Source organism: Chrysemys picta, unplaced genomic scaffold (assembly GCF_011386835.1).
Source record: "Chrysemys picta bellii isolate R12L10 unplaced genomic scaffold, ASM1138683v2 scaf816, whole genome shotgun sequence".
Lineage (NCBI taxonomy): Eukaryota > Metazoa > Chordata > Testudines > Emydidae > Chrysemys > Chrysemys picta.
The window spans coordinates 1-28,000 of record NW_027053523.1 but is presented as its reverse complement, the minus strand read 5'-3'; the positions used below and the strand labels follow the sequence as shown (position 1 = coordinate 28,000).

General features: G+C 49.8%; 1 protein-coding gene and 2 long non-coding RNA genes across 3 annotated transcripts; all 3 read right to left on the bottom strand.

Annotated features, from left to right (window-relative positions):
* Positions 1 to 2,086: 2,086 nt before the first annotated feature.
* On the bottom strand, positions 2,087 to 8,702 carry LOC135979411 (maestro heat-like repeat-containing protein family member 1). Its single transcript, XM_065579777.1, has 10 exons — positions 8,300 to 8,702; positions 6,012 to 6,162; positions 5,750 to 5,805; positions 4,882 to 5,023; positions 4,366 to 4,415; positions 3,929 to 4,036; positions 3,660 to 3,776; positions 3,327 to 3,452; positions 2,419 to 2,565; positions 2,087 to 2,125 (listed from the first exon to the last, which is right to left on the bottom strand). The coding sequence occupies exons 1-10, from the start codon at positions 8,474 to 8,476 to the stop codon at positions 2,087 to 2,089; spliced, it is 1,113 nt and encodes a 370-aa protein (XP_065435849.1). The 5' UTR covers positions 8,477 to 8,702.
* Positions 8,703 to 8,951: 249 nt separating this feature from the next.
* On the bottom strand, positions 8,952 to 10,081 carry LOC135979412 (uncharacterized). The gene is made up of 3 exons (XR_010596730.1): positions 9,967 to 10,081; positions 9,364 to 9,437; positions 8,952 to 9,065 (listed from the first exon to the last, which is right to left on the bottom strand). It is a non-coding gene; the product is annotated as an uncharacterized LOC135979412 (long non-coding RNA).
* Positions 10,082 to 10,216: 135 nt separating this feature from the next.
* LOC135979413 (uncharacterized) lies at positions 10,217 to 12,712 on the bottom strand. Its single transcript, XR_010596731.1, has 3 exons — positions 11,889 to 12,712; positions 10,708 to 10,788; positions 10,217 to 10,283 (listed from the first exon to the last, which is right to left on the bottom strand). It is a non-coding gene; the product is annotated as an uncharacterized LOC135979413 (long non-coding RNA).
* Between the last annotated feature and the right edge of the window lie 15,288 nt (positions 12,713 to 28,000).

The window sequence follows — 28,000 nt, the reverse complement described above, 5'->3', positions numbered from 1 at the left end:
CGCCTAGGGAATGGTCCTGTCTGGAGATGCCTTTGCCCCCTGGGCCCGGCAGGGGCTCTGCTGGGGAAGCTGCTCTCCGGGGCTGATCCTGGGCCCTGCTCTGCGGCTGCACCCATTCACAGCACTTCATGCTGACGGGAGGGGCTCCCTCTTACCAGGCAAGACGCAGAGATGGGGGCTGGATAAAGAGACCCGGAGCCCGAGGAGGATATGGCTCGTTACTGAGCCACCAGGGAGAAATATCCTCCGGTTCTTATTGCAGCTCCTCCCTCCCCCACTTCCTCTCCCTCCATCTGCCCCTCCCCGGCTGCTGGGCTCCGCAGCTGAGTCAGGCCCCATGGACGTACCCTATGTATGAGATGGCCAGCAGGGCATGCTGGTGATCGGGGCTCTGCAGCCGGGCCCGGTCCTTGCCTCTGAGCATCTCCTGCAGCACAAAGCAGAGAGTCAAAGGCAAAAGAATTTGGGGGAGCCCGGTTCCTCAGCAAGACGTGGAATCTCCAAATGTAGTTTGAGGCCCCCACCGACCCTCAGCCCCAGCGTGCAGTGCACTGGGGCACGGAGCTGGGAAGATGGCCTGGGAGCGGCCATGTGGCCAGAATGCAGGAGACATTCACCAGAGCCCCTATTTCGCCATTCCTGACGGCACATCTGGAAACTTCAGCATCTGCCACGGAGCAGGGAAGGGGGATCTGGGCAGAGGCGATTTTGTGACGGGGAGCATTAGAGTCCTGAACAGCTGAGGTCAAATATTTTCCTGCAAACCAAGGGAGGGCTGCGCCTCCTAACTCCTCAGGATCATGTCCCGGAGTGAAAACCCTTGGAGTTAATCCCCAGGGCGCTTTCTGGCTGCCAGGCAGATCTCTGAGAAGTGGGATGGGGAATGGTCCCAGGTGTAAGCAGCATGAATCCGCTAATGGAAAATAGTGTCATTTAATTCCTTGGGCTGGAATCGCACCAGAAGAATCTGGCATCAGCACTGGGTTTGCAGTGCACAATGTAGAACCCTGGGCACCAGGTCGCAAACACAGCACATGGCCTTTAAACGCCAGAGACTGTGGCACGTGCATCTGCCCTAGGGACCCCTCCCAGGACCCAAGCGTGCTCACTCACCAGCAGGGGGGACAGCACGGTGTATGTGTCCTGGCTCACCAAGGGAATCCTGCTCACTTGGGTGACAGCTTCACCCACCAGCGCGAGGCTTCTCAGAAAAGCAGATCTCACCAGTGGGTCCTGGGCTCACAGGCAGGAGGGGGAGAGAACAATGAGGAAACAGCCACAGGCAATAGAGAGCTGAGACACAAGGCTACAGGGCGAGTCTCTACAAGGGAGCTGCTGTCCTAGGCGGGATTGCCCTCATGCCCTAAGGGAAAGGACCTGGCTTGCCGAGTGGAACATCTTTGCATTCCCTAGGGCTGTGGGTCTCCAACTATTTTTACTGATGACCCTTTCACACAGCAAGCCTCTGGGTGTGACCCCCCTAATAAATTAAACACCCTCTCTAATATATTTAACACCATTATAAGTGCTGGAGGCAAGTGGGGTTTGGGGTGGAGGTTAACAACTCGCGACCCCCCCATGTAATGACCTCGTGACCCCCGGAGGGGTCCCGACCCCCAGTTTGAGAACCCCTGGCCTAGGGGAATATCTCTGGAGATGAATACAAGGAATGGGCTGATTCCCAGAGGTGCTGAGCACTTTCAGTTCCCAGAGCTGTCAGTGGGCCCTGGGGCTGCTCAGCTCCCCTGACAATCAGGTCGTAATTGGCCGATCTGGGACAGGAATCTGCTGCTCTCTGCAGTTGGCTGGGCTCTCCCTACCAAGGCATCCGTTCTCCAAAGAGAACATTTAGTTAAACCAAAGTAGCATCCCCTCTCCTTTTCTCTGGGACGCACATAGGGGCATTGTAACCAGCGTAGGACTGAACGTTGGCCTCAAACCTCCGATGGCAAGAAAACAACCTAGAGTTATCTCAAAAATCCCCCTTCAGCACCAGAGCCTGTCAACCGGGCTAGGGGCCTGAATCCCCCTGTGCGCCTTTTGTGTCCAGCTACACCATTGACGGCAGTGTGTGGGGAAAAAGGCCCTAAATCTTTATCTTCTGATCCGTGAGTGCAGCACAAGCCTAGAGGTACCAAACAGGGTACAGTCGTCTCTGGGACAATAGCACCAAGTGATGCTCAGTTACACTCTAACAAGGCCCAGATAGGAGTCCTTCCATTAGCTTCCACGGGCCTGGAATCAAAGCTAATTGAGATGGGGCAGTCACAGAGAATGGTGCTGTTCCCATGTCTCCTGTCCCTCCTGGGGCAAAGGGCCAGCCCTCTGAGCTGAGTTTATGCAAAGAGATAGCTCTGTGCTGCTGTGCATAGCCCAGGTAGGTGCTGTGTGGGCGGACAAGGGAGGGCTCTGACTTACGTGTGGGCTCAGAAAATAATGTTGTCGCATGGGAGCCAGGATATTGAAGCCTATGGTCTCTAGGATGAGGTCCGTGGGGCCTGAGTGGACCACGTGCCCATAGGTGAGGAGCAGGAGGCTTCTCAGCTGCTCGATGGAAGCTGGCTCCTGAGAATTGCAAAGGAAAGAGTGAGGAGAAGGGATGGCCTCCAGCTGCTCCTAACTTACAAATGGGGCCAGGGGAGGATTTTTCACCCAGCCGGCTTAGCAACCAAAGGCTACTCTGCTGAGCTGAATTGCCTGGACTCCGAGGCCCTTCCAGGCTCCCCAGGATTGGGTGGTTGAGGTGACCCGGCAGCCGAAGGGGACGCACTAGCAGCTGCTTTAATTCAGCCTAGCTCCAGAGATGTCACTGGCACTACAGTGGATTGCACTGGCCCAGAGAGTTACTGGGAAGGTGGTGGTGGTGGTGCAGGGGAAGGGGGGATGCAGGTTAATGTCAGACATGCCAGCCCTGGTGAGTCTGCCAGGAAGGTCTGTGAAATAGCCCAGTTCAGGGGAAGACAAAGGGTCTCTTCTGCTAGAAATGTGTCAGCGGGAGCTGATGGCTTGGCAGTGTCTTTTGGGCCCTCTCTGAGCCTTGTTTATGGGGCTGCATGGAGCATGTCTGAGCTCCCCAGGAGATATCCTGGAGAGCTTAGACAACAGGACCCACCTTCCCCCCTGGATCCACCCCATTGTGCTGTGATTGCAACTCCACGGAGGAGTAAGGAAAGGGCTCCCTGCACGGAGGCTGAGCCACTGCTTGGAAATTCAGCTCTTCGCTGAACAGGCTTCTGGGAAGCAGGGTCCTCCCTGGCAGGTCCCTTTACCTGCAAAGGCTGGTGAAGGGATGGATGAAAGAACAGAGATGCTAGGTGGGACCGTACCTCCAGAGAGCCACCGGCAGAAGGCTGGAGCTGCACCCTGCTGACAAACTCTTCCCAGTGCTCCAGGATGGCGAAAATCTCGTCTAGCTGTTGCCTGGCACACAGCCCAAGCGCTTGGGCGAATCCCTGAGAGACAGAAAGATGGAGGTTGGGAATGCTGAGCAACAAGCCAAGGGGCCAAGATGGGCTCTCAAAGTCATTGCCATGGGCATGGGTATAAGGAAGATCTTTTCAATCCACTGGACCTTGTCCAAGGCAGAACATACACATGTAGCATCAGGGGATTGACAAAGAATGAGGGATCACTTGACAGTGGAGGAGCAAAGACCTCACCTCTCTTTCCTCTTCTTCTCGGAAATCGACCATCTCCACCAGAAGCCATAGCTGGGGCTTGATGCTCTCTGCTGGAAAAAACATCATCACGGTGCCCCAGCACTTGTAGAGAAAGCTCTGTGAAAGAGACACCATCATGCGGGATGCATTGGGGCATACACAGAGCCCACTGGGTATAGTTGTCTGTTTCACTGACCCCAAGCTGCCCCTGGTTAGCGACTGCTGTTCTGAACTAGGCACTGAACCCCAATTCCTTCCAGGTCACTGACCTTGTCACCGGGCCGCTTATCACCGTAGGCCAGCTGGCGCCTGATACTAGTGATGAAACAACCCAGCCAGGTGTGGTCCGAGATGAAAAAGAGAAGGTCTTCCAGGAACTGCCAGGGAAAGAAGAGCCAGTTACAACCGAGAGGGGCCAAGAAACTGGTCCTTTCAATAGCTCCAGCCAGGAACCCACCACAGCTGGGAGGGGAGGGGAAGAGGGAGCGTGCACTGTCACCCCCTACGGATCTCCTAATGCTTGTGAATCCTTGTGAGCTGCCCCTGGTGCTTCTCCAATTGCATCTGCTGGACTCAGCCGCTTCCTCTGTCCCACAATGTAGTGCTGCTGAGGGGCCTCTTAATCCTGCCTCAGTGTGGGGGGGCGGAGGCTGGACTAGATGACCTCTTGAGTTCCTTTCCAGCCCTCCATTTCTCTGACCCTTACCTGCAGCAGCTGCTGCTCCCACTCCCTCTGGCAGAAGCAGGTCTTGTGATCTGGAAGAGATGGGCAGGTCAGTTTCCTTTGTGTTTAGACCCTTCTACTGAGGAGCAGCCTTCAACTTGGCTCTTGTTTGGCAGGGGGTGGGGAGGAGCTGCCGACTCACGGGCCCCGAGGGGACCCATGGCTCTTTGCAAATTGCTGATGGACAACAATGCTCCTCAAACCCAAACCCCTTGATGTGAAATACCCAGGAGTTCTGCTTGCCAAGATCCTTCCCTAAGGTGTGAGATGTCGAATGAAGGTTAGATACGGTCCTGGAAAGGATCCTTCCTGTCTAGGCATGGGGGGCTGGGCTAGATGAACCAAGGGATATGATCCTGACGTGATCCTCTCGGATTCCAAGGTCACAGCATCATATTATACTGGATTCAGAGGGAGGCCCTGGCCTCTCCCTCTCTGAGCCCAGCATCACGGTGTCCCCTCCCTTTGCTCCTGCAAGGGGAGACACTCCCTCCTCACCTTCCACGTAGAGGAGCATTTCCGTCTTGTAGTTATTCCAGAACCGGCCCGACCCGGCCTGGAACATGCTCATCAGCTCGAAGAGGAGGAACATGGCTGCCCTTCTGACCTGCACCGTCATAAACGAAGACGCACCGAGCATCTGGCGGACAAAGAGGCAGAGGTGGCTGTACCCCTCCCTTGCGAGGCAGTGTGAGAAGGGAGCTCCCTACAGGTGCAGGGGGAGAGCTCAGTGATGGAGGGAAGGAGACAGCAGGGAGGTGGAGCTGACAACCAGGACAGGATTGAGATGGATATTTCAGGTGATCAGGGGCACTCCATGGACCAGCTATTGGCTCCTTCCATCCTCTCACTCCTGGGCTGGCTCTAGCTCAGATGAAGGGAGACAGGATTATCCAGAGGCCGTCAGGCAGCTGCTGGGTCAGATCCTTGGCCTAGGTTAGAGCAGCACAAGGGGAGCTTGAAGCAGCCCGAAAGAGGCAGCTGGGCCATAAAGGGAATCCCCAGCTGCCCCTTGGTAAGGGAGGATGCTGGAGGCCAGAGGGCAGGAGGGGGCCTGCACAACAGTCCCTAAGGGCTCATTCCAGCTGGCTTCTATTGGAGCCGTCCGAGGGCTGCACTAACTGGTGCTGGGGGACCCGGTCCAGCCCCAGGATCAGGGGAGCCAGGAAGGTGGCTGGCTCAGAGAGCTCGCTGGTTCTGTTAAATGCCGAGAGGCGCTGGGTCGATGTGCAATGAACGCGAGGAATGTGACGAGCCAGCTCCTCTGGGGGCTGCGGGGAGAAGAGCCACCACACACTGCATGCCAGCTCTGGGAGCGGCTCCTTCCCACTGAGCATAAGGAACCTCCTGGCTGCGGGTTACTCACCAGCAGCCGAGCCAGCAGCTCCTGGGGTAGAGTGGACTTGGGGCTTGACCGACACCCTGTGAACAGAAAGGGGGGGCATCCCATCAGGCTCTGGAGGGATCTTTTGCATTCGTCTCTGAGCTCTGCCTGCGCCCTTGACGGCTGGCTGTGTCCTTGCAGTGAGCCAGAACCAGAGCCAAGAGCTGATCCCCACCCCACCTGGGGGCAGACGCCTCTCGCTACAGAAGGACTAAGAGCGGGTGGATAAAATACTGGGACTCACCTCTGTTCGCCTTGCCGCACCTCCTGGCCAAGGGCAGCCTGCCTTCCTCCTGCATCCTCTTTACCACCCCGACCGAGGTCTGCAGGAGGAGAGGCAGGGCTGGCCCATGGGCTGCTGGGCTCAGTTGAAGGAGCAGCCCAGGCCATAAAACCTGCAGAGCAGAGAAAAGCCATCTCAGTAGGGAAATATCCTCTTCCTGCACCAGCTCTCTCTTTCCTACACTAGACCGGACCCCTGGCCTCGCCACCGCCAGCCAGACCTCTCTACCCAGCCTGAACCATGCAGCGATCCCCACTCCCTCCCCCTTCACACCTATCAGTGTCTGCCTCCAGCACCAAATCAAGTGACACATGACTGACCCCCCGCCTTTTGTTGAGTGTAGCATCGTCATTGACAGGACAGTATTTCCTAACTCCAGTCCCACTGGGAAAGGCTGTGTTCTCACGGCAGGAACGCAATACACCAGCTTGATAAATAAAGAGGAGACTAGGAAACCCAATACTATCAAGTGAAACCATGACAGGCGCTCAGGGAGGTTTGAGCTCTGACCTTCACATCCCCACACAGACCTGCGCCACTTGAAGCACAGACGCAATTGCTGTCTGCTGTGTGGACAAGAGGGGGACTTAACACACACTGTGCCAGAGGGTTACACAACTCTTTGCTAGACAGTATAGAAGAGTGGAGATCAGGAATCCCCGGGGGTCTATCCCCACCTGTAGTAACTAAAGCACGTATATTGGGCATGCTCAATCTGAAAGACAGTGTAGCTGAGTGCACAATACTTGGGTCTGCCTTATTAGAAATGTGACTTCTAGTCTCAGCTCTGCCTGAAGTGACCGTTGTAGATAAATCTCTGATAATTTTCATATCACTTTACATTGTGCCTCTTCATATAACCTTGTGGTGGGTCTACCTACGTGTGACCTCTGTTTTCATGGGACTTTGTATCAAAGCCTCATTTAGAAACTTTGCATTGCCCTTGGTAGAATATTATAGCCCCTAAGGATAGAATAAGATAGAAGAAAAATTTCTTTTTGCTAGCAGTAGAACAAGAGCTCTCCCCCCCCACTCTTAATCAATTGCCCTGTTGAATGAATGAGGTGTGAATGAGCAAGGCATGGAAGGCAGCACCTCCAGACAGCCTCAACTGTTGGAGAGGGGCTGGAAGCCAGACCAAGGACAATAAAAAGTGTCAAGGGGGCTCATTAAAGACAAGCAGACATACCAACGGCCTCGGGGGTTAGAAGCAAGCACCTTCTTTTGGAAACACCCTCTTTGCAGCATTGGGACAACACTCAAAAGAAAGCAGCACAAAGGACCAATGGACACAGACACAGAGTTTGAATCTGGTATAGATTTGCATAAGAGGAAAGCTGCTATAAAAGTGAGGTGTCTTCCAGAGGACTCCGGGTCTCGTCTTGTCAACATGGGAGCATCGATCCGGATCGGCAGAAGCCCGGCTCCACCCCTTCCCCATCTAACTCACCTGGCCAGTGAAGTTAAGGGGAGCAACTAATTGGTAACAACAAGACGGAGTGTATTTGTGTGTGTGTGTGAGTGTAAGTGTAATATATTATATGCATATAATACAGTGTTAATGAATACATGTATTACTAATAAATGTGGCGTTTAGTCTTATTCCCCCTGAAAAGATCCTGTGCAGTACTTTAAGTACAACACCGTGCGCAACCTCGCTGTTATTTTGTTCAGTGTGTGGAGGGGGCTGGCTAATACTTGACTGCTTAGGCTTGCGTTCTGACGCCTGGGTCAGTAATCAGGTCTGTGCAGTGTGTGGAAACCTAAGCAATAGTCAGCAGAGATGAGATTTGGATGTAGTGTCTCTCAGCTCAGTGGACTCTCCTGTAGGCACCAGGGTAGTGTGGGTGAGAGGCAGGAACTCCTGGGCTAGGGTTGGCTTTTGCAAAACAAGAATGTGATGGGCTGTATAGACCCCAGCCTGTAACAGCCAGGGAAAAGTTAACAGAAGGACCAATGAAGAGGGACTGAGCTATGGAAGCTGCAGAACCAGCATGACTGACCACAGGGGATACTCGAGCGGAAGAGCCCCTGTGACACCAAACGCTGGCGTGCAGGGGCACTCAGCCGGTGAGTGTTCCCTGGTCCAAAGACCCAGGTCTGGCTCGGATCCGGGGTCCATTTTAACCATCCCCATGATGTTCTGGAGCGGGGAGGCTCAGATAAATAAGTCTGGTTGGGGCCTGTCTCATTGAAAAGCTCAGACCCAGAGAGGCCTGTGTCCAATGGAGAGGGGCAGGGTCACTTACATTGGCCATTCTGGGGGAGTCAGCCAGGGACTGCAGGGTGCTGGAGCAGAGCTGGCGGACCTCGAGCTCCATAGTGCGCCTCCCATCTGCTTCCTCCTGATGGTGAGAAGTAAGGGAGACACCAGGGAGATTTAGATTCGGTGGAGAGCTTCGTGGCACGGTAACTCTAGTGGGCATGGCAGGGGGTGAAAATGGGGCTTGAAGAGAAAAGGCGCAACCCTGGCTGTGACTGTGCCATAACCAGCCCAGGGTCTGTGTGGAGCCAGTTCTAGGCTCCACCCCTCTGCCTGGTGAAAACCAGATCCATCATGGCTTAGTCTCCTAAGATGGATGATCACAGTGAGGCGAGAGAAGGAGGAAGCCAGGGGTCCTGCCCTCCCTGTGCGAGGGACAGAGCCCGGACAGCAACTGGGAGAGGGATCAGAGAGAATGGGCTGGGAGGAAAAAACACTGTCTTCTATTTGTCATCATCTTCCATCAGTAGACGGAGGGTGCCGTCCCCAGTTCCATCTGCTTCCCAAGTCCTATTTGCTGCCCATCGCCTGCCCATCCCCATCTGCAGCTGCCCCCCTTCCCTATCCCTTGACCCCATGTTCTGCCCTGTTCACGGACTCCTGTCACCAAGGTCTCTGCAGATTCTTACCATGCTGTCGAGGGTCAGAGTGCACTGACGCACCAAGAAGTCAATTAAGGGTCTTGAGGCAGATTTCTCCAAGAGCCCATGCGCCCCCATTGTCCTTATAAAATAAGCAAGGGCTTCTCTGACCTGCCAGAGAGAAACAGAAATGATTTGCACACAGTTTGGAGGGACCTTGTCCCCTCCCAGTCCCCTCCCAGTCCAGGCTGGGATCCTTTCTCAGCGGGGGGTTTGGTGAAATACTGCTAGGCAGCCCAGAGATGACAATGCAGCCGGAGCCCTGCAGGGATTCTCTCCCGCACCTTCTGCCCTACACTATGGAGCACTGATGGGTCATGTGTTTCGATGCACAGGGTCCCGGCAGCCTCTGCACTGGCAGGCAGACATTCACTAGCTTTGGCCGCGTTGGCCATGGTTCCAGACTCACCCGTATGCTTGTGCTCTGCAGGAGTGGCCCCAGGGCTATGAACAGCTTCTCGGTATTGTGCGTCATTTCGGAAACTGTAAGAGACACAGACACACGGCTCGGCAGGGTTGATGTTAAACTGGGGTGTGCAGGGACCTGAGATCTCAGGAACCTTAGAGCAACCTCAATGTCCCTACATGACCCTCCTGGCAGGTTACCCCCATGGGTAACCAGCTGCATCTGCCCACGCTTGCAGTTCCAGCAGTGACTGTCCTCTCATTGCCGCAGCATCGGCTGAGGGGCTGCAGGCAGAGGCGTAGCGAGCGCTCTCCGTACCCTCCGACCGGAGGGGGCCCCGCAAGGAAGGGGGCCCCTAAAAGTGGCAAAATAAATACCACATTCCACTTTCTGCATTGTAAGGGGCTCCACCCGGACATATGTTCGGAGGGGGCCACCGTTCGGAGGGGGCCACGTTCTTTGTTGCTACGGCCCTGGCTGCAGGACTTGGATTATCTACTGCAGACAGGTATAAATGACCCCAATGAGGCCCAGTGCTAAGCGCTGCTAATTGCACAAGAGGCCATAAGACATCAAAAGACAAGGCCTCGCTGTGGGGTCACTTACTGTTGGATTGGACTATCCGGTCCAGAATGAAGAGACTGGCACAGGTCTCCTCTTCCTCGTCCTTGTTCAGCCTCCTGAACAGGAACACGAGCAGTTCCACCAGGAACAAGCGAGCTGCAGGAAGAGGAGTGAATCAGACTGGGGTGAGTGAAACATAAAGGGGAAGGGAATATAGTTCTATGCCTGGGCTCTGAAATTCCGCAGGCTCTGGGAAATCTGCTTCTCTGGGAAAGGTGAATGGGTTTCTTACCCAGATGGATCAGAGAGTCCAGGGCCTCTCTCCGCTCCTCCAGGGCCTCTCTGGGGAGATGACACACCTAGGGGAAGAAAGCAACACCAGCAAAGGCAAACTAGACCAAGTGTCTCTCAGGCCCAGCCCTCGGATGGCAGAGTGAAGGGGTGAGGGTGGAGAGGCAGATTCTAATTCCCATCTAAAGAACAGGCCAGCAAGCTGGATCAGTCTATGAGTGACGCCGAGGCTTCGGGGGCCATGGCTCATGTAGAAGCAGAGTTTGACGGGTCAGGAACCGAAGATGTGGAGCGTTTGAACAAGGTGCGGGATGCTGATGTTCCCGGTCAAAGGGGGTGGGGTGAGTGGGAGGAAAAGAAACCAAAGGAGAGTTCTCTAGGATCCATCCCCCAATGGGAACAGGATGAGGCAGGGACAGCTCTTCCCACAGCCTACCCAGTTTAAGCCAACAGGCCCCGGGATTTTGCCTGAGTGATCCCAGCATCTCTTACCATGGAGTGGAGTGCTGGGAAGAGGGTGCCAATGTCCTTCCTCAGGGCAGCCTCATCCATGTCCCTCACGCAAGCAAGGCCCTGTGCAAGAGAAAAGACGCAGGGCATGGCGATGACATGTCAGGCAGACAAGCCCCAATGTGTAGAGTCTCCATCAGCAGCTGGGTTACCACTACCAGCTGGTGCCGGACTCTCCCTTCTCTGGGGGGGGCATTTGACCCCTTGGTTTGCACTAGCCTAGTATCACTTAGGGTTGGTTCAACAGGATAGTTGTACCGGGCGCCAGCTGGGGTGGTGTGTGCTGAGAGGATGGCAGGGTTGGCGGGGCGCGGTTTGGAAGAGCGGGGCCTGCCCTGATTACTTATCACTACTGATGTTATGGCAGCGCCCAGAGGCTCCAGTCAGGATCAGGCCCTGTTGCACTGGGTGCAGCACAACGCAGACAGAGACAATGTCTGTCCTGAAGGGCTGAGAGTCTAGAGACCCACGCAGACAGGTCAGGGATGGGGAGACAGCATCCAAGGGCTCCTCCCTGCCCCCGTGCTGGGCTGAGGAAACCACGCGGGAGCTTGGAAGGGAGAGCTTAATGTCCCTTCATGCGGCCTTATCAGGGGCCAAGGATCTGGCCCATTGTCTCTGCCTGCTCACCTCCTACAATGGTCACTTCCAGAGTGTACCAGGGATGTACACTCCTGCTTTCTGGCCTTGGGCCAGCCACTTCCCCTCCCGGAGTCTTGCTCTCCACAGGTATAGCTGGGCTAACAGCTAACCCTGCCCCGGGCCCAGGGAGAGGTGAGTGCGCTGGACACTCTGGGGAGAGGTGAAGCTCAGGATTATTTCTCTCCCTGGTTCCCTAATGCAGCCCATTGCTGACCAGCCAGCAAAGAAGAAAGAAAGCAGAGCCAGGTGCTGGGAATGGAGTCGCCTCTCTCCTTCCGTCTGCAACACCTGCCCTGGCAAGGGGGGAGTCAGAGCATGTTCTCTAGGGCCAGAGAATGGCAGTGAATCTGGGAGCAAGAGATGAGGAAAGGGGGTCAGAGCCTTAGAGGGTCAGTGTGTCGTGGGAAAGGCAGTAGGGGGTGGGAGTCCAGGCTGAGTTGGTGATGGAGGGAACCTTGTACCATCTGTGCCATGGGCACTTCCCCAGTGTGCTGTGGATTTCCCGCTCTCTCCTCACTCACGCTGGTCTTCCTTGGCGTTTCCTCCTCCTCGCTGATTGGGGCGAGCTGTCCCCTGGGTGACAAATAGGCCTTTCGCTTGGTGCCTAAAATGAACAGCAGGAAACTAAGGTTGCTCTTAAGCAAAGTAAGCAGCCATGGGATTAGAGGGAAGGTCCTCTCATGGACTGTAGCTGGTTAAAAGACAGGGTAAGAATACATTTTCGGTTTTCACAAGGAGGTAAATAGTGGGGTCCCCAAAGATCTGTACTGGGGCCTTTGCTGTTCAGGGGTAAAATAATGAGGTGGCAAAATAGCTGGATGATACAAAATTACTCACCATTGTTAAGTCCCAGGTAAACTGGAAAGAGTTACAAAGAGATCTCACTAAACTGGATGACTGGGCAACAAAATGGCAGATGAAATTCAGTGTCGATGAGTGCAAAGTAATGCACATTGGAAAACATAATCCCACATACAAAATGACGGGGTCTAAATTAGCTGTTACCACTCAAGAACGAGATCTTGGAGTCATTGTGGATAGCTCTCCGTAAACATCCACTCAATGTGCAGCGGCAGTCAAAAGAGCTAACAGAATGTTGGGAATCATTAGGAAAGGGATAGATAATAAGACCGATAATATCATAAAATGACTAGGGAAGTGTTATTTACCCCTTGACAGAACACATGAACCAGGGGTCAGCCAATGAAATTAATAGGCAGTGGATTTAAAACAAACAAAGGGAAGTATTTCTTCACACAATGCACAATCAACCTGTGGAACTCATTGCCAGGGGATGTTGTGAAGGCCAAAAGTATAATTGGGTTTAAAAAGAACTAGATAAATTCAAGGAGGATAGGTCCATTAATGGCTATTAGCCAAGATGGTTAGGGATGCAATCCCATGCTCTGGGTGTCCCTAAAGCTCTGATGGCCAGAAGTTGGAACTGGATGACAGGGGATGATGGATCCCTTGATAATTGCTCTGTTCTGTTCATTCCTCTGAAGCACCTGGCATTGGCCACTGTCAGAAGACAGGGTACCGGGCTAGATGGACCATTGGTCTGACCCAGCATGGCCATTCTTATATTCTTATGAAGAGCCACTGGGGAGGTGAGCTGGTAGAGGGAGCTGCCTGGTGGGTCAGTTCCCCCTTTACTGGCACCCAGGCTGCCCGGTGATGATTCCAGTGCTGCCCTGTGGCAGCAGGGCTTTAGCCCAGCGTGGGATGGCACGGAGGCTGGCGTGTAAGGTGGAGCAGAGGGCAGTGGCTTATGGGCATGTGCAGAGCAGGGCACAGAGCCTGGGTGGAGTCTCTTCTTGCCCTCTCAGCACTGGGGTTTGGCTGTCACTGTGGCTACTTTCCCCCGCTTTATTCCTGGCACTCAATACTGGGCATGGGCCTACCTGGATCAGGAGGTTCAGCACAGAAAGTGCTGCAGTGGCTGCCCGTTCCTGCAGCCAGGGTTTGTAGCGCCGGGTCTTGTTTTTGGGCCACCTTCTGCTCCTCTGTGTCTGTGGATACAGGCAGATGCTGGGTTAATTTCCCGCAATCATGGTCACTAATAGAATGCCCTGGGGGCGACAGGGACATACAACTGTGTGGGAACTGTCTGCACCTTATGGAACCCCTGGCGAGGGATTTCCACCAATCACTGCCCAGACAGTGTCATGTTACTTAACATTGAGATCGGGCATTTCCTCTTCCAGTCCCTTTACAAACATTACCCACACCTTCCAGACCCCAGTGAAGATTGTCAGTCTTGTTAGCCCCATTATGAAGCTAGGAAAACTGAGGCACTGAATGATCCCGTGTGCACTGGGATGGAACTTCCTGATGGGACAGAAATAGACATGTGGTGATTTGTCACAGCGAAAGGCTGTTGACTCCTACCTGGGACAGAAGAGTCAGTGGGGCCTGGCTGGCTGGAGTCCAGATTTGTCCTGTCCGTTCGGAAAGGTGTCCATCCTGTAATTCAGAAGGGCAGTGGTGGGGTGAGGTGTCATGGGACTGATTCTATGTAAGGGCAATAGGAATCAGAGAGGAACTGGGGTAAATCTGTATCGTGGGGGACGCTTCTGGGCAGAATTCCTACTCACCAATAGTCTGAATCAGTCTTTGGCAGAGACGGTCCAAAAACCCCATATTGACTCCTAGACAAGAACCAATGTAAACAGATCACAGGAGTTTCTCTTCTACTGCACAGACCTCAGAACATTCACACCTCACTCTTGGGAGGCCAAGCCAGTGCTCTGGTGCCCGGTGCCCTGCATTGCCATGTGGAATGAGACCCAGGCTCAATTCTCTGTGCTGGTCTGTGGCTCCCAAGATGGCTGGAATTGCTCCAGGTGGGGGGAACCTCCATTTACATGGGGAGGCTCTCTGCTTGACTAGGGGCTTTGAAGGGGATTCCATTGAGTCCCTCTCAGCCAGAAGGACGTAACACATGAGCTGGAGAACCCCAAGGAGACAGCGACATTGTGAGGCTCGGATGGAGGTAGATGTACAGAGTTGCAGCACTGAAATGTGGGATCCCCCTTCCTTGGGGATAAAATCTTTGTGGTACCTCTCCTCTTCCTTGGGATTCAGCAAGGCGGCTCTATCACCTAGACATTTGGTTCCATGAGGTATTTGAGTTTATGAGGTATGTTCTGACCAAGAAGTTACCTATTCTGGCCCACCTCACTGCACAGCCACCAAACCAGCAGTGCTTGAGACAGAATCTGATCATGACTCACAAAGCCATTTGTAATATACATATGAAAAACATGGGCATCTCAGTGACGAAAAATGCATTGGTGTCTGTTTCCAGGAATGGAATGTGTGTGCTCAGTCGTACCCACAGTTCCAACCACAGCCGTGGTCGCTTGACACACAGTCAGCCAGTTACAGATCACAATGATCGTTTGCACAAGCAGTCACTGCAACTGCTTAGCTAATTGCTGCAACTGTGCACACGAGTTAATAAGCAGTTTTTCATAGATTCATAGACTCTAGGACTGGAAGGGACCTCGAGAGGTCATCGAGTCCAGTCCCCTGCCCGCATGGCAGGACCAAACACTGTCTAGACCATCCCTGATAGACATTTATCTAACCTACTTTTAAATATCTCCAGAGATGGAGATTCCACAACCTCCCTAGGCAATTTATTCCAGTGTTTAACCACCCGGACAGTTAGGAACTTTTTCCTAATGTCCAACCTAAATCTCCCTTGCTGCAGTTTAAGCCCATTACTTCTTGTTCTATCCTTAGAGGCTAAGATGAACAAGTTTTCTCCCACCTCCTTATGACACCCTTTTAGATACCTGAAGACTGCTATCATGTCCCCTCTCAGTCTTCTCTTTTCCAAACTAAACAAACCCAATTCTTTCAGCCTTCCTTCATAGGTCATGTTCTCTAGGCCTTTAATCATTCTTGTTGCTCTTCTCTGGACCCTCTCCAATTTCTCCACATCTTTCTTGAAATGCGGTGCCCAGAACTGGACACAATACTCCAATTGGGGCCTAACCAGCACAGAGTAGAGCAGAAGAATGACTTCTCGTGTCTTGCTCACAACACACCTATTAATGCATCCCAGAATCATGTTTGCTTTTTTTGCAACAGCATCACATTGTTGACTCATATTTAGCTTATGGTCCACTATAGCCCCTAGATCCCTTTCTGCCATACTCCTTCCTAGACAGTCTCTTCCCATTCTGTATGTATGAAACTGATTGTTCCTTCCTAAGTGAAGTACTTTGCATTTGTCTTTATTAAACTTCATCCTGTTTACCTCAGACCATTTCTCCAACTTGTCCAGATCATTTTGAATTTTGACCCTATCCTCCAAAGCAGTTGCAATCCCTCCCAGTTTGGTATCATCTGCAAACTTAATAAGCGTACTTTCTATGCCAATATCTAAGTCGTTGATGAAGATATTGAACAGAGCCGGTCCCAAAACTGACCCCTGCGGAACCCCACTCGTTATACCTTTCCAGCAGGATTGGGAATCATTAATAACTACCCTCTGAGTACGGTTATCCAACCAGTTATACCCCCACCTTATAGTAGCCCCATCTAAGTTATATTTGCCTAGTTTATCGATAAGAATATCATGCGAGACCGTATCAAATGCCTTACTAAAGTCTAGGTATACCACATCCACCGCTTCTCCCTTATTCACAAGACTCGTCATCCTATCAAAGAAAGCTATCAGATTGCTTTGAAATGATTTGTTCTTTATAAATCCATGCTGGCTATTCCCTATCACCTTACCACCTTCCAAGTGTTTGCAGATGATTTCCTTAATTACTTGCTCCATTATTTTCCCTGGCACAGGGATACCTCCCTCAGTGGTTTGAGCATTGGCCTGCTAAACCCACGGTTGTGAGTTTAATCCTTGAGGGGGCCATGTAGGGAACTAGAGTTTAAAAAAAAACTGTCTGGGGAGTTGTCCCCCTTTGAGCAGGGGGTTGGACTAGATGATCTCCTGAGGTCCCTTCCAACCCTGATATTCTATGACTCCACAGAAGTTAAACTAACTGGTCTGTAGTTTCCTGGGTTGTTTTTATTTCCCTTTTTGTAGATGGGTACTATGTTTGCCCTTTTCCAGTCTTCTGGAATCTCTCCTGTCTCCCATGATTTTCCAAAGATAATAGCTAGAGGCTCAGATACCTCCGCTGTTACCTCCTTGAGTATTCTAGCATGCATTTCATCAGGCCCTGGTGACTTGCAGGCATCTAACTTTTCTAAGAGATTTTTAACTTGTTCTTTTTTTATTTTATCTTCTAAATCTACCCTCTTCCCATTAGCATTCACTATGTTAGGCATTCCTTCAGACTTCTGGGTGAAGACTGAAACAAAGAAGTCATTAAGCATCTCTGCCATTTCCAAGTTTCCTGTTACTGTTTCTCCCTCCTCACTGAGCAGAGGGCCTCCCCTGTCTTTGGTCTTCCTCTTGCTTCTAATATATTGATAAAAAGTCTTCTTGTTTCCCTTTATTCCCGTAGCTAGTTTGAGCTCATTTTGTGCCTTTGCCTTTCTAATCTTGCCCCTACATTCCTGTGTTGTTTGCCTATATTCATCCTTTGTACTTTGTCCTAGCTTCCATTTTTTATATGACTCCTTTTTATTTTTTAGATCATGCAAGATCTCGTGGTTAAGCCAAGGTGGTCTTTTGCCACATTTTCTATCTTTCCTACCCAGCGGAATAGCTTGCTTTTGGGCCCTTAATAGCGTCCCTTTGAAAAACTGCCAACTCTCCTCAGTCATTTTTCCCCTCAGTCTTGATTCCCATGGGACCTTACCTATCAGCTCTCTGAGCTTACCAAAATCCGCCTTCCTGAAATCCATTGTCTCGATTTTGCTGTAGTCCCTTCTACCCTTCCTTTGAATTGTGAACTCTATGATTTCATGATCACTTTCACCCAAGCTACCTTCCACTTTCAAATGCTCAACGAGTTCCTCCCTATTTGTTAAAATCAAATCTAGAACAGCTTCCTCCCGGTACCTTTTTCAACCTTCCAAAATAAAAAGTTGACTGCAACGCAGTCCAAGAACTTATTAGATAGTCTGTGCCCTGTTGTGTTAATTTCCCAACATATATCTGGATAGTTGAAGATCTTGGGCTTTGGATGATTTTGTTAGTTGTTTAAAAAAAGCCACATCCACCTCTTCCACCTGGTTAGGTGGCCGGTAGTAGACCCCTAGGATGACATCACCCATGTTTTTTACCCCTTTTAGCCTAACCCAGAGACTCTCAACACTTCTGTCTCTTATGTCCGTCTCCACCTCAGTCCAAGTGTGTACATTTTTAATATACAAGGCAACACCTCCTCCCTTTTTCCCCTTCCTTCCCCTGTCTATCCTTCCTGAGCAAGCTGTACTCATCCATACCAACATTCCAATCATGTGTATTATCCCACCAAGTTTCGGTGATGCCAACAATGTCATAGTTGTATTTATTTATTAGCACTTCCAGTTCTTCCTGCTTGTTAGCCATACTTCTCGCATTTGTATATAGGCATCTAAGATACTGATTTGATCTTGCCTCCCAGTTTTGCCCTGATCCTCCTTTCTCTCTGCCATTATAGCCCACGCTCCCTCCTATTTCCGACCCATCTCCCAGGTCTCCATGTTCTCCACTTACCTGTGGGCTTTGCTCACCTGTCCCCGTCAAAGCTAGTTTAAAGTTGTGGACATCCTTCTGAATTTTGAGGCTAATGAGACGTTTACTCTCATAATAACTGTTGTGATTCTCTAATATAGCACCCTGCGTTAATATACTACTGTTCACCCCGAAGTATCCCATGGGAAGTATACTGTTTGCACAAGCTAGAACTAAACATTATGTTAGTTTATGTGTCATTATATAATGCCTGCATCTGTAATTTTCACTCTGTGCATCTGAAGAAGTGTTTTTTTACCCACAAAAGCTTATGCCTAAATAAATCTGTTAGTCTTTACGGTGTCACCGGACTCCTTGTTGTTTTTGTGGATACAGACTAACATGGCTGCCCCCGATACTAAACATTATGTTGATTCTGTAAAAGACAGTGCAGATGAACAGCAACTTGGGCCTTGGAAAGGAATTCTGGCTGTGTATCATGCCGCTTTCTGCCTACCTGGACCAGGAGACTCTGTGACAGGTGGGTTGCCATCTCTGGCTGACACTGCAGTCTCCTGCACTGCTGTGTCTGTCAATAGAAGAGAAGGGTTAAATTTCTCCATTAAAGGTCTCTGGTTGAACCGCCAGGGGAATGATGTGAATGATAGTGCTGAGGGGAAGGGAGTTTTCTGTACCCAAAGCAGCAGGTTCCAGTCCTCTTGTGACACTTCAATGAACCTGATTTCACTGAGTAACAAATACAGTCACACCTGGGTCACCAAAGAACTTTCTCAGTTACAGAGAACACCTGTGTGACCCAGAAAGGAGCGATTCTCTAAACAGAGGGAAAGCCACCCCAGCTCTCCTTCTCACTGTCACAGGTTGGGGCCAACAATCAGAGCCCCCGACTCCCACACAGTACACAATGGGGTCTCAGCAGTGCAGGGGGTGGGGACTAGTTTGCAGCAAACACAGCTTGGAGGATTTAGAAATCTAGCGCGTGCAGTGCTTGGGGAGGGAGAACCGCAGGGAGATGGAGACTCCAAGAGCCCTCCTCATTCAGGCAGTGCAGACCACAAGGCCTCTGGAAAAGTCGAATGCCAGGCACAAGCAGAACCTCAGTAATGGGAAGGAGGGGGCTGACCCACTGGAGGGAGTTGGCAAAGGGCAGGTATAGCCTATAGGTAGCGCCCTACCAAATTTACGGTCTATTCTGATCAATTTTGTGGCCATAGGATTTGAAACCCAATTTCAGGTTTTCAGATGTTTACATCTGAAATGTCACAATGTTGTAGTGGGGGTTCTGCCCCCAAAGGGAGTTGCGGAGGAGTCGCAAAACTGTTGTAGGGGTAGGGTGACCAGACAGCAAGTGTGAAAAATCGGGACAGGTGGTGTGTGTGGGGGGGGGGGTAATAGAAACCTATATAAGAAAAAGACCCAAAAATCGGGACTGTCCCTATAAAATCGGGACATCTGGTCACCCTATGTAGGGGGGTTGTGGGATTGCAACCCTCACTTCTGCGCTGCCTTCCGAGCAACCGGGGTATGTACCCGGAGGGGGGTCTGATCTCCCCGGCGAGGGCGGCTGTGCAGGGGAAGTGCCAGTTCCGTCCCTCCCCAGCCCAGAGGGGACTAGCAGCTGGAGTCAGAGGCATGGCAGTAGCCTGCCCTTCCCCAATAGCTAGATTTCATGGGGGAGGTCTGATTTCATGGTCCATGACTTTTTCATGGCTGTGAATTTGGCCTACCTATGGGATGGTTTAGGTTAAGAAATAAGTAGAAAATAGGTCTGGGGCCTAAGTTAGCTTAAGTGTAGAAGAGTTTAGAAAACTGAAGTTGTTAGTGTGAGGAAAGTTAGCCATAAGTTGGAGATCCTGTTATGGGAAAGTAAGAGTTAGCAAGGACATGGCCCGGGATTATGCTACTGTTAGGTTTTGGTTATAACTGGCTTAAGCAGGGCTTTTAATGAGTGTTTTTGAGAATTGTGACTGTTTTATTAAAATGTTATCTATACTAATAGTATGGGAAGGATATTGGTGCAGATGTTAATGTACACCACGTGTAATGTAAAATGTTATCTATACTAATAGTATGGGAAGGATATTGGTGCAGATGTTAATGTACACCACGTATAATGTAAAGAGTCAATAAGGAGGCGATGGAAATATAATTAGTGTAAGGGGCAGTTGCACGTTCAATAGTATGAGAATGGCTTCTCCTGGGAGTTGTTTTGTTAATTCGGTGAGCGCTCCAATGAACGCCCCAACGGTACCGTTATGTCCCAGGGTTCTAAGGCTGTACTTAACGCTGTTGTCAGTGGACTGATCCCGCATTGATCCACAATACCACAGTTAGTGTTGACAGTGTAGGTGGTAATTGCGCACCTGTTTGCTTAACTAATCGTTTTATTTTGGAATGAAGTTTGGTTTTATCATTCATAGTGTCGCCTAAATACATTTTCTGTAACTGACCTAGTGGCTTGAACCTGGGTTTTGTTGCAGCCTTATCTGTAACAACTTACTATGAATTGGAAACACTTCAACATGAAGGTTCCAGAAGGTTACGCAGGAAAAGGGGTGAATCTGAGGAGTCGGTACCCCTGTTTCCTACTTACCTGAAGCAGGCCCAGACAGGGAAGGGCTGCAACACCCAGTTGCTGCTGTATCCTCCTTCCCCTGGTCTGTGGCTGTGGATAAGTGCAAAGGGGTAGGGGTCATTTCCTCCTTTCCTGGTCACTGATAGAAATCCCAGGGGGGTGAGGTAGACAATACATATGTGTGGGGAACTAATCACACTGCAGGGCACCTCTGGAGAGGAACTTCCACCAGTCACAGCCCAGAGCATTTATATTGCACACCCATCGCCAAGGCATTTGACAAACACCTCACCCCACAGGTAGGGAGCTGAGATAACATGGGGAGGGGCAATAGGGGCCAGGGGGAAATTTGAGGAGAATCTGCCCCCAATTTTTCCCTAACCAGCAGGATTCCATTCGAGATTTTAGCCCAAGAGGCCAGGACTTCCCCAGCTCTGCTTGTCCCCGCTTCTCTAGTTAATAACAGATCTCCCTCAGGAGACAAGGAGAGTGCAGACAAGGCCGGGATGGCAGTGCTGCATTGGGGTCCCACCAGAGAATTCCCTGCCAGTCCAGAAGGGCTAGAAATGTCTGGGGGTTTAAATAAAGCTAAAATGCTGCAAGGAACCTTGGAGAAAACAAACCTCCTCCATCAGGAGACCCTGACTCCCCAAGCACATGGAGATTCCATGCAGATTCCCAGTGGTCCCCTGCAGGTAGCTCTGGACAGGACAGCAATGGGGGGAGAGGAGGGTCCATTTCTGGGGAGAATTCCTACTCACCTCCAGACCGGACCAGCAGTCGGCGGAGGTGGCCGTAAAGATCCATATCGGCTCCTAAGACAAGAACCAACATGAATGAGTCCCTGGGGCTTCCTTCCCATGACACAGACCCCACCATACTCACACACGGTTCTAGGTGGGCCCAAGGGACCCAGGCGTAGTTCTTTTGCTGCCTGCCTGGCTGGAGAGACAAGACCGCTATGAGGTGGTGAGACCTCAATATTGATGTAAAATTTTATGAATAGCATTATTATCACTTCTTTTTATAATGTTAGGTCATTACAAACATGTTTGTGCCTTTACTGAACATTCAAACATAGCTATAAGTATATTGTCACCAGGAGGCTTGAAAATAGAACAGTAGCCCACTTTTAGTTAGCTAGGTTATAAAATGTTCACGCTAATCAAAGACATTGCAGAAGTCTTCAGCTTTCTGTCATCCAGAAACATGCAAATGTCCGGAAAATAACATCTCCTTGACCACAAAACTGTTTATGTCCCCCAAGAGTCTCTGTACAAACTTTAAAAGGCAGCTGTGTTCATTTTAATCTGCTTTAACTTTTGTACTAGTTTCTTTCTGTGCTATGTTTAAAATATGTGTTGATTATTGGCATTTGTGCTTTGCACAAAATATTTAAGAGAAGTTTAATTGCTATAACAAACCGCTTGGGTCAAGAGTCAAACCAACCAAAAGAGTGTTTTATCCACAGCAGAACATTTCCCTCTTCTATAAGCTGCCAGTTTATTATAGATCTAATCCTTTATCTCAATAAAAGAAATGTTATAAAGAGAAATGTTTTAGGAAAGATCTGGCCCTGTAGGAGAAGGTGAGGATGTTATTTATGTTGGATATTCCAAAATGAATGTAGGGATGTGTTAGAACAATAAATCTAGGCTGTAAAGTGGGCTCTACCAGCCCCTCTTTGCAAGAAAACCTTCTGCTTGTGTCCTTAAAACTTTAGAGAAGAATGCGTGTAGTTGAGAAAAAGTTTTGTAGAAAACCTTAGTTGATTTCTAAAATATTGAAATGGCAAACTGTTTTGGAGGGCATATTTGCATATTTGCATATTTGCAAAGTATTTTAACTGAATGCAAAGTATCTAATTGGTTTTCTAATACATTACTACATGTGGTAAAATGCATTATGTACTAACATGAAATCTAATGACCTTGCTCAGCTGATTATAAGAAGACATTTAAGTTTAGACTATTTATTATATTAATGGGGAAGTAATTAGTTACTGGCAGAGCTCTAGCCACTCCTTCCCCCAACTCAGAAAGATAAGAAGAATCATCATCAACAATTGTTCTAGAGAATCAACAACTTCTTCAATCGTATTTAAGCTAAAGACTCGTTAAGAATGATTTAATTTTAAAAGACTGCTTCGAGAACTAAAAACCTGTACATAAACCACAGGTTTGGACTTTTTAAAAACAGAATTTCATTTCCTGTTGAACCCTAATGAAACTGAGGAAATACCTCAGAAAATGAACTGAATAAGTTAAGAGTTAAAAGACTAAATTTGAAGATGTTCTGAGAATCTCTCCAACAAAAACAAAGGAAATATAACTGTCAAGAAAGACGTACAACCCTAACACATATACACATTAACAAACTACCTGTCCATAAGATGAAGAGGCTCCATGAACGTACGGAGCCAATGAAAGGGCGAGAGAGGTGTGTTTTTCTAAAATTGCACAGAAATAGGGAAGAGACGAGTATAAAAACTCTAAGTGAGCACCCTGCACACGCTCTGCTACCCTGCTCAAACTCAACTCATCCTCTCACTCTCTACAAGCAAGCTGACACAGACAGAAGAGAGAAGACTCGGGAAGAAACCAGCCCAAGGAAACCTCCCCAAAACTTCAGCATGTGTTGGTAAGAGAAGTTAACTAAAACCCTGCCAAGGGATAAGAGTTATAAACTCTTGCAACAGTTTTGTTGTGATATGGAAATGCTGTTGTAATTTAAGATGTTAACAGTTTCTCCTGTTAACCACTAAATGCTTAGACCATGCATTTGGGAAAGAGACAAGGGCTAATCATTGGGAAATGGAGAAATAGTGGGATTTAACTGAATTTAAGATTCTAAATATTTTGTTAATTGGCCAGTCTCAAGCCAGCTCCTTAAATGGTTTCTTCTAACTAAGTAATTTAACTACTTTCTTCTATTTCAGAGGATTGAGTTAAAATTGCTTACTTTGCCCATCTATATAAACAGTCTAGTTATTAATAGGATCCGCCTGCTCTTAAAATTATGTTGCCCATCCATAAACAGTCTTAGTATCTATGACTCACAATAATTTTGGGAAATAAGACCTGGTTTCAATTTATCAAAAGAAAAGTGCCCCATCAAAGGCCAGCCTGCTCACAAAGGTGTAATCTGTTAAAAGCTCTCCAGAGAGAAGCATACAGATGAGACTGGACAGAAATGAGCCTTTTATCATTTGTGTTCTGTCTTTTGTTGTTTTGTTTAGTGTTTTCTTTTCTTTAAATAGCCATGGTTAATAACAGTGATTATTTTGCTTGGCTTTAATCACGGTGTCCTCTAAGGTATGTAAAAGAGCCCCTGTGACTAAAATAGTGGAGTCACACCCTGAATTGTCAGAAAAAGAGAGAGTAAGAGCTAGCCTAGCATTTCTTGTTTCTCTAAACTAAATATTTGTACTAAGTTTTGGGATAAAATTACTTGACATCCAACACAATTTAAAATGACCCCTTTCCACCCCACACCAAGTTCACGGCAGTATGGACTGGTTTAAATCAGAGCGAGTCAAATCAATGATTTTCATTGTGATTTAAATCAGCAAGCACAGGAAATCTTGATTTAAATCAGTGATTTTAAATTTGTTTTCCATTTTTGCTTTTTAGATATTTACCTAAAGAAAGGCTGATTCTCAGAGCTTGGTATAATTTCGTACTTCTTTTTCCTAACCCTGAGGATACACTAGGAAAGGTCCCTCACCCCTGTGCTGGGATGGTCGAGCCACAGAAGAATTTTGATGTCTCACATATAATCGCAGATGACAGTGAGGATGTGGATTCCTCCACGAGTTCTGTGTAAACAGGTGCTATGCGCTCCAAAAAACGCTCCCAACTGTCTGAAAAGCAGAGCCCAGACAGCCGTGTGCTCCCTCCTCCAGCTCCCAGAGCACACTGAGCCACAGGCTGCCTGCCCCCTTCGTGTCACAGGGCCACTGCTGACATCACAGAGGCAAGGTGGGCTAGGGCTGTCTGGCTAGGGCCCTTGGGGTTTGCATCCCCCAGATTGGATTAAGGGAGGATTGCTCTTGGCTTTTGTTGGGAATTTTAATCCAAGGGAGCCCCGGGGCCTCCCCACAAACCCTGTTTGTATAATGTGTCATGAGAAAAGGAGATTCGATCACAAAGTGCAAAATCATTTTGTGTCAGTCCACTCCAGTATCTTGCCTCTTGCATCAGCAAAGGGGAAGGTGAAATCCCCACAATGCACCTGGCCAGCTTTGCTATTCTCTGACAAATGGGTAAAAAATTCCTTCCTCACCCCTCAGTGACCATGGAATCCCTGAAGCATGAGATTGGACTGGCCGTCCGTCTCAGCGTGAGGCGCTCCAATTGTTAGTCCAGCCACAGCTGCATCGGTGCCCTGGGCTGAGAGAATAAAAGGGCTGAGAAGATTCTTTCCTAAGGATACACACAGACACTAAATCCCATTCCTAAAGTCTGCAATCAAAGGCAGTCAGAGCGCAGGACCCGTGGGTATTTATTGAGTCCCAACAGCATGCTGGGGGCTGTACAATACAGGGGAGGGCACAGGTCTGACCCCAAAGAGCAGCGAATCTCTTGCTTGGTTTATTTGATTTCCCATTCTCCTGAGCAGGATCTTGTTTACGCAGGAACTTGAAGGAAGAGAGGGAAGTTTGGGGCAGGAGAAAGGGAGCCTGAGGAGCAGCATGGCAGGGGGTTGGCCAGGGAGAGCCAGGGAAGGACACAAAGGGAATGGCTGGGAGAGGGCGGGTCCCTCAGTCCTTCACAAAGTGAAGGATCCGTCGCCAAATTGCCGCCGAAGAATGAAGTGGTGCGGCAGAGCTGCTGCCGAAGTGCCGCCGATCGCGGCTTTATCTCCCCCCCCACACACTTCACCGCTTGGGGCGGCAAAAAACCCAGAGCCGGCCCTGTCCTTTAGCACCCTCGGATGCAGCGCATCTGGCCTCATGGACTTGTGCTCGTCCAGCTTTTCTAAATAGTCCCGAACCACTTCTTTCTCCACAGAGGGTTGGTCGCCTCCTCCCCATGCTGTGCTGCCCAGGGCAGTAGTCTGGGAGCTGACCTTCTTCGTGAAGACAGAGGCAAAAAAAGCACGGAGTACATTAGCTTTTTCCACATCCTCTGTCACTAGGTTACCTCCCTCATTCAGTAAGGGGCCCACACTTTCCTTGACTGTCTTCTTGTTGCTAACATACCAGAAGAAACCCTTCTTGTTACTCTTAACATCTCTTGCTAGCTGCAACTCCAAGTGTGATTTGGCCTTTCTGATTTCACTCCTGCATGCCTGAGCAATATTTTTATACTCCTCCCTGGTCATTTGTCCAATCTTCCACTTCTTGTAAGCTTCTTTTTTGTGCTGTGGAATGGTCCAAACAGACTGGTTTGACTTTTAAAACAAAACATTCCCTTTTTGTGTGTGGCTGAAAGGATTTGCTGAATTCGCACCTGGTTTGGATGGCCCTGAGAGATGCATTTTTGGGGAATTTGCTAGCTCTAGCGTAGGACCTGCGAGGGAGCCAGGGGAGGGATCAGAATAGGCTGGTCTGATGGATTAGATGATTTTACAGCGGGCTCTGAAGGGGAATGAGAGGAGATGTGGAGGGAGGGCAGAGTTAATGGGATGGGTGATCAAGGCCTGGAGCAGGTGGGCTGGAGAGGATGAGGGGAATTGTAGAGACATGGTAAAGGAAAGACTGTTCAGGAAGGACAGGCAGGGCAGAAAAGGGTGGGGAGTTGCATTGTAAGTAAGAGAGCAGTATGACTGCTCAGAATTCCGGTATGAAACTGCAGAAAAACCTGAGAGTCTCTGGATTAAATTTCGAAGTGTGAGCAACTAGGGTGATGTCGTGGTGGGAGTCTGCTATAGACCACCAGACCAGGGGGATGAGGAGGACGAGGCTTTCTTCTGGCAACTAACAGAAGTTGCTGGATCGCAGGCCCGGGTTCTCATGGGAGACGTCAATCACCCTGATATCTGCTGGGAGAGCAATACAGCGGTGCACAGAGAATCCAGGATGTTTTTGGAAAGTGTAGGGGACAATTTTCTGGTGCAAGTGCTGGAGGAACCAACTAGGGGCAGAGCTCTTCTTAACCTGCTGTTCACAAACCGGGAAGAATTAGTAGGGAAGCAAAAGTGGATGGGAACCTGGGAGGCAGTAACCATGAGATGGTTGAGTTCAGAATCCTGACACAAGGAAGAAGGGAGAGCAGCAGAATACGGACCCTAGACTTCAGAAAAGCAGACTTTGCCTCCCTCAGGGAACTGATGGGCAGGATCCCCTGGGAGAATAACATGAGGGGGAAAGGAGTCCGGGAGAGCTGGCTGTATTTTAAAGAATCCTTCCTGAGGTTGCAGGAACAAATCATCCCGATGTGTAGAAAGAATAGTAAGTAACAGTGAAATCCTTGCTGATCTTAAACACAAAAAAGAAGCTTACAAGAAGTGGAAGATTGGACAAATGACCAGGGAGGAGTATAAAAATATTGCTCAGGCATGCAGGAGTGAAATCAGAAAGGCCAAATCACACTTGGAGTTGCAGCTAGCAAGAGATGTTAAGAGTAACAAGAAGGGTTTCTTCTGGTATGTTAGCAACAAGAAGACAGTCAAGGAAAATGTGGGCCCCTTACTGAATGAGGGAGGTAACCTAGTGACAGAGGATGTGGAAAAAGCTAATGTACTCCGTGCTTTTTTTGCCTCTGTCTTCACGAAGAAGGTCAGCTCCCAGACTACTGCCCTGGGCAGCACAGCATGGGGAGGAGGCGACCAACCCTCTGTGGAGAAAGAAGTGGTTCGGGACTATTTAGAAGAGCTGGACGAGCACAAGTCCATGAGGCCAGATGCGCTGCATCCGAGGGTGCTAAAGGACAGGGCCGGCTCTGGGTTTTTTGCCGCCCCAAGCGGTGAAGTGTGGGGGGGGAAGATAAAGCCGCGATCGGCGGCACTTCGGCGGCAGCTCTGCCGCACCACTTCATTCTTCGGCGGCAATTTGGCGCCGGGTCCTTCACTTTGTGAAGGACTGAGGGACCCGCCCCCGAATTGCCGCCAAAGACCCGGACATGCCGCCCCTTTCCATTGGCCGCCCCAAGCACCTGCTTCCTGCACTGGTTCTTGGAGCTAGCCCTGCTAAAGGAGTTGGCGGAGGTGATTGCAGAGCCATTGGCCATTATCTTTGAAAACTCATGGCAATTGGGGGAGGTCCCGGATGGCTGGAAAAAGGCTAATGTAGTGCCCATCTTTAAAAAAGGGAAGAAGGAGGATCTGGGGAACTACAGGCCAGTCAGCCTCACCTCAGTCCCTGGAAAAATCATGGAGCAGGTCCTCAAGGAATCAATTCTGAAGCACTTAGAGGAGAGGAAAGTGATGAGGAACAATCAGCATGGATTCACCAAGGGCAAGTCATGCCTGACTAACCTAATTGCCTTCTATGACGAGATAACTGGCTCTGT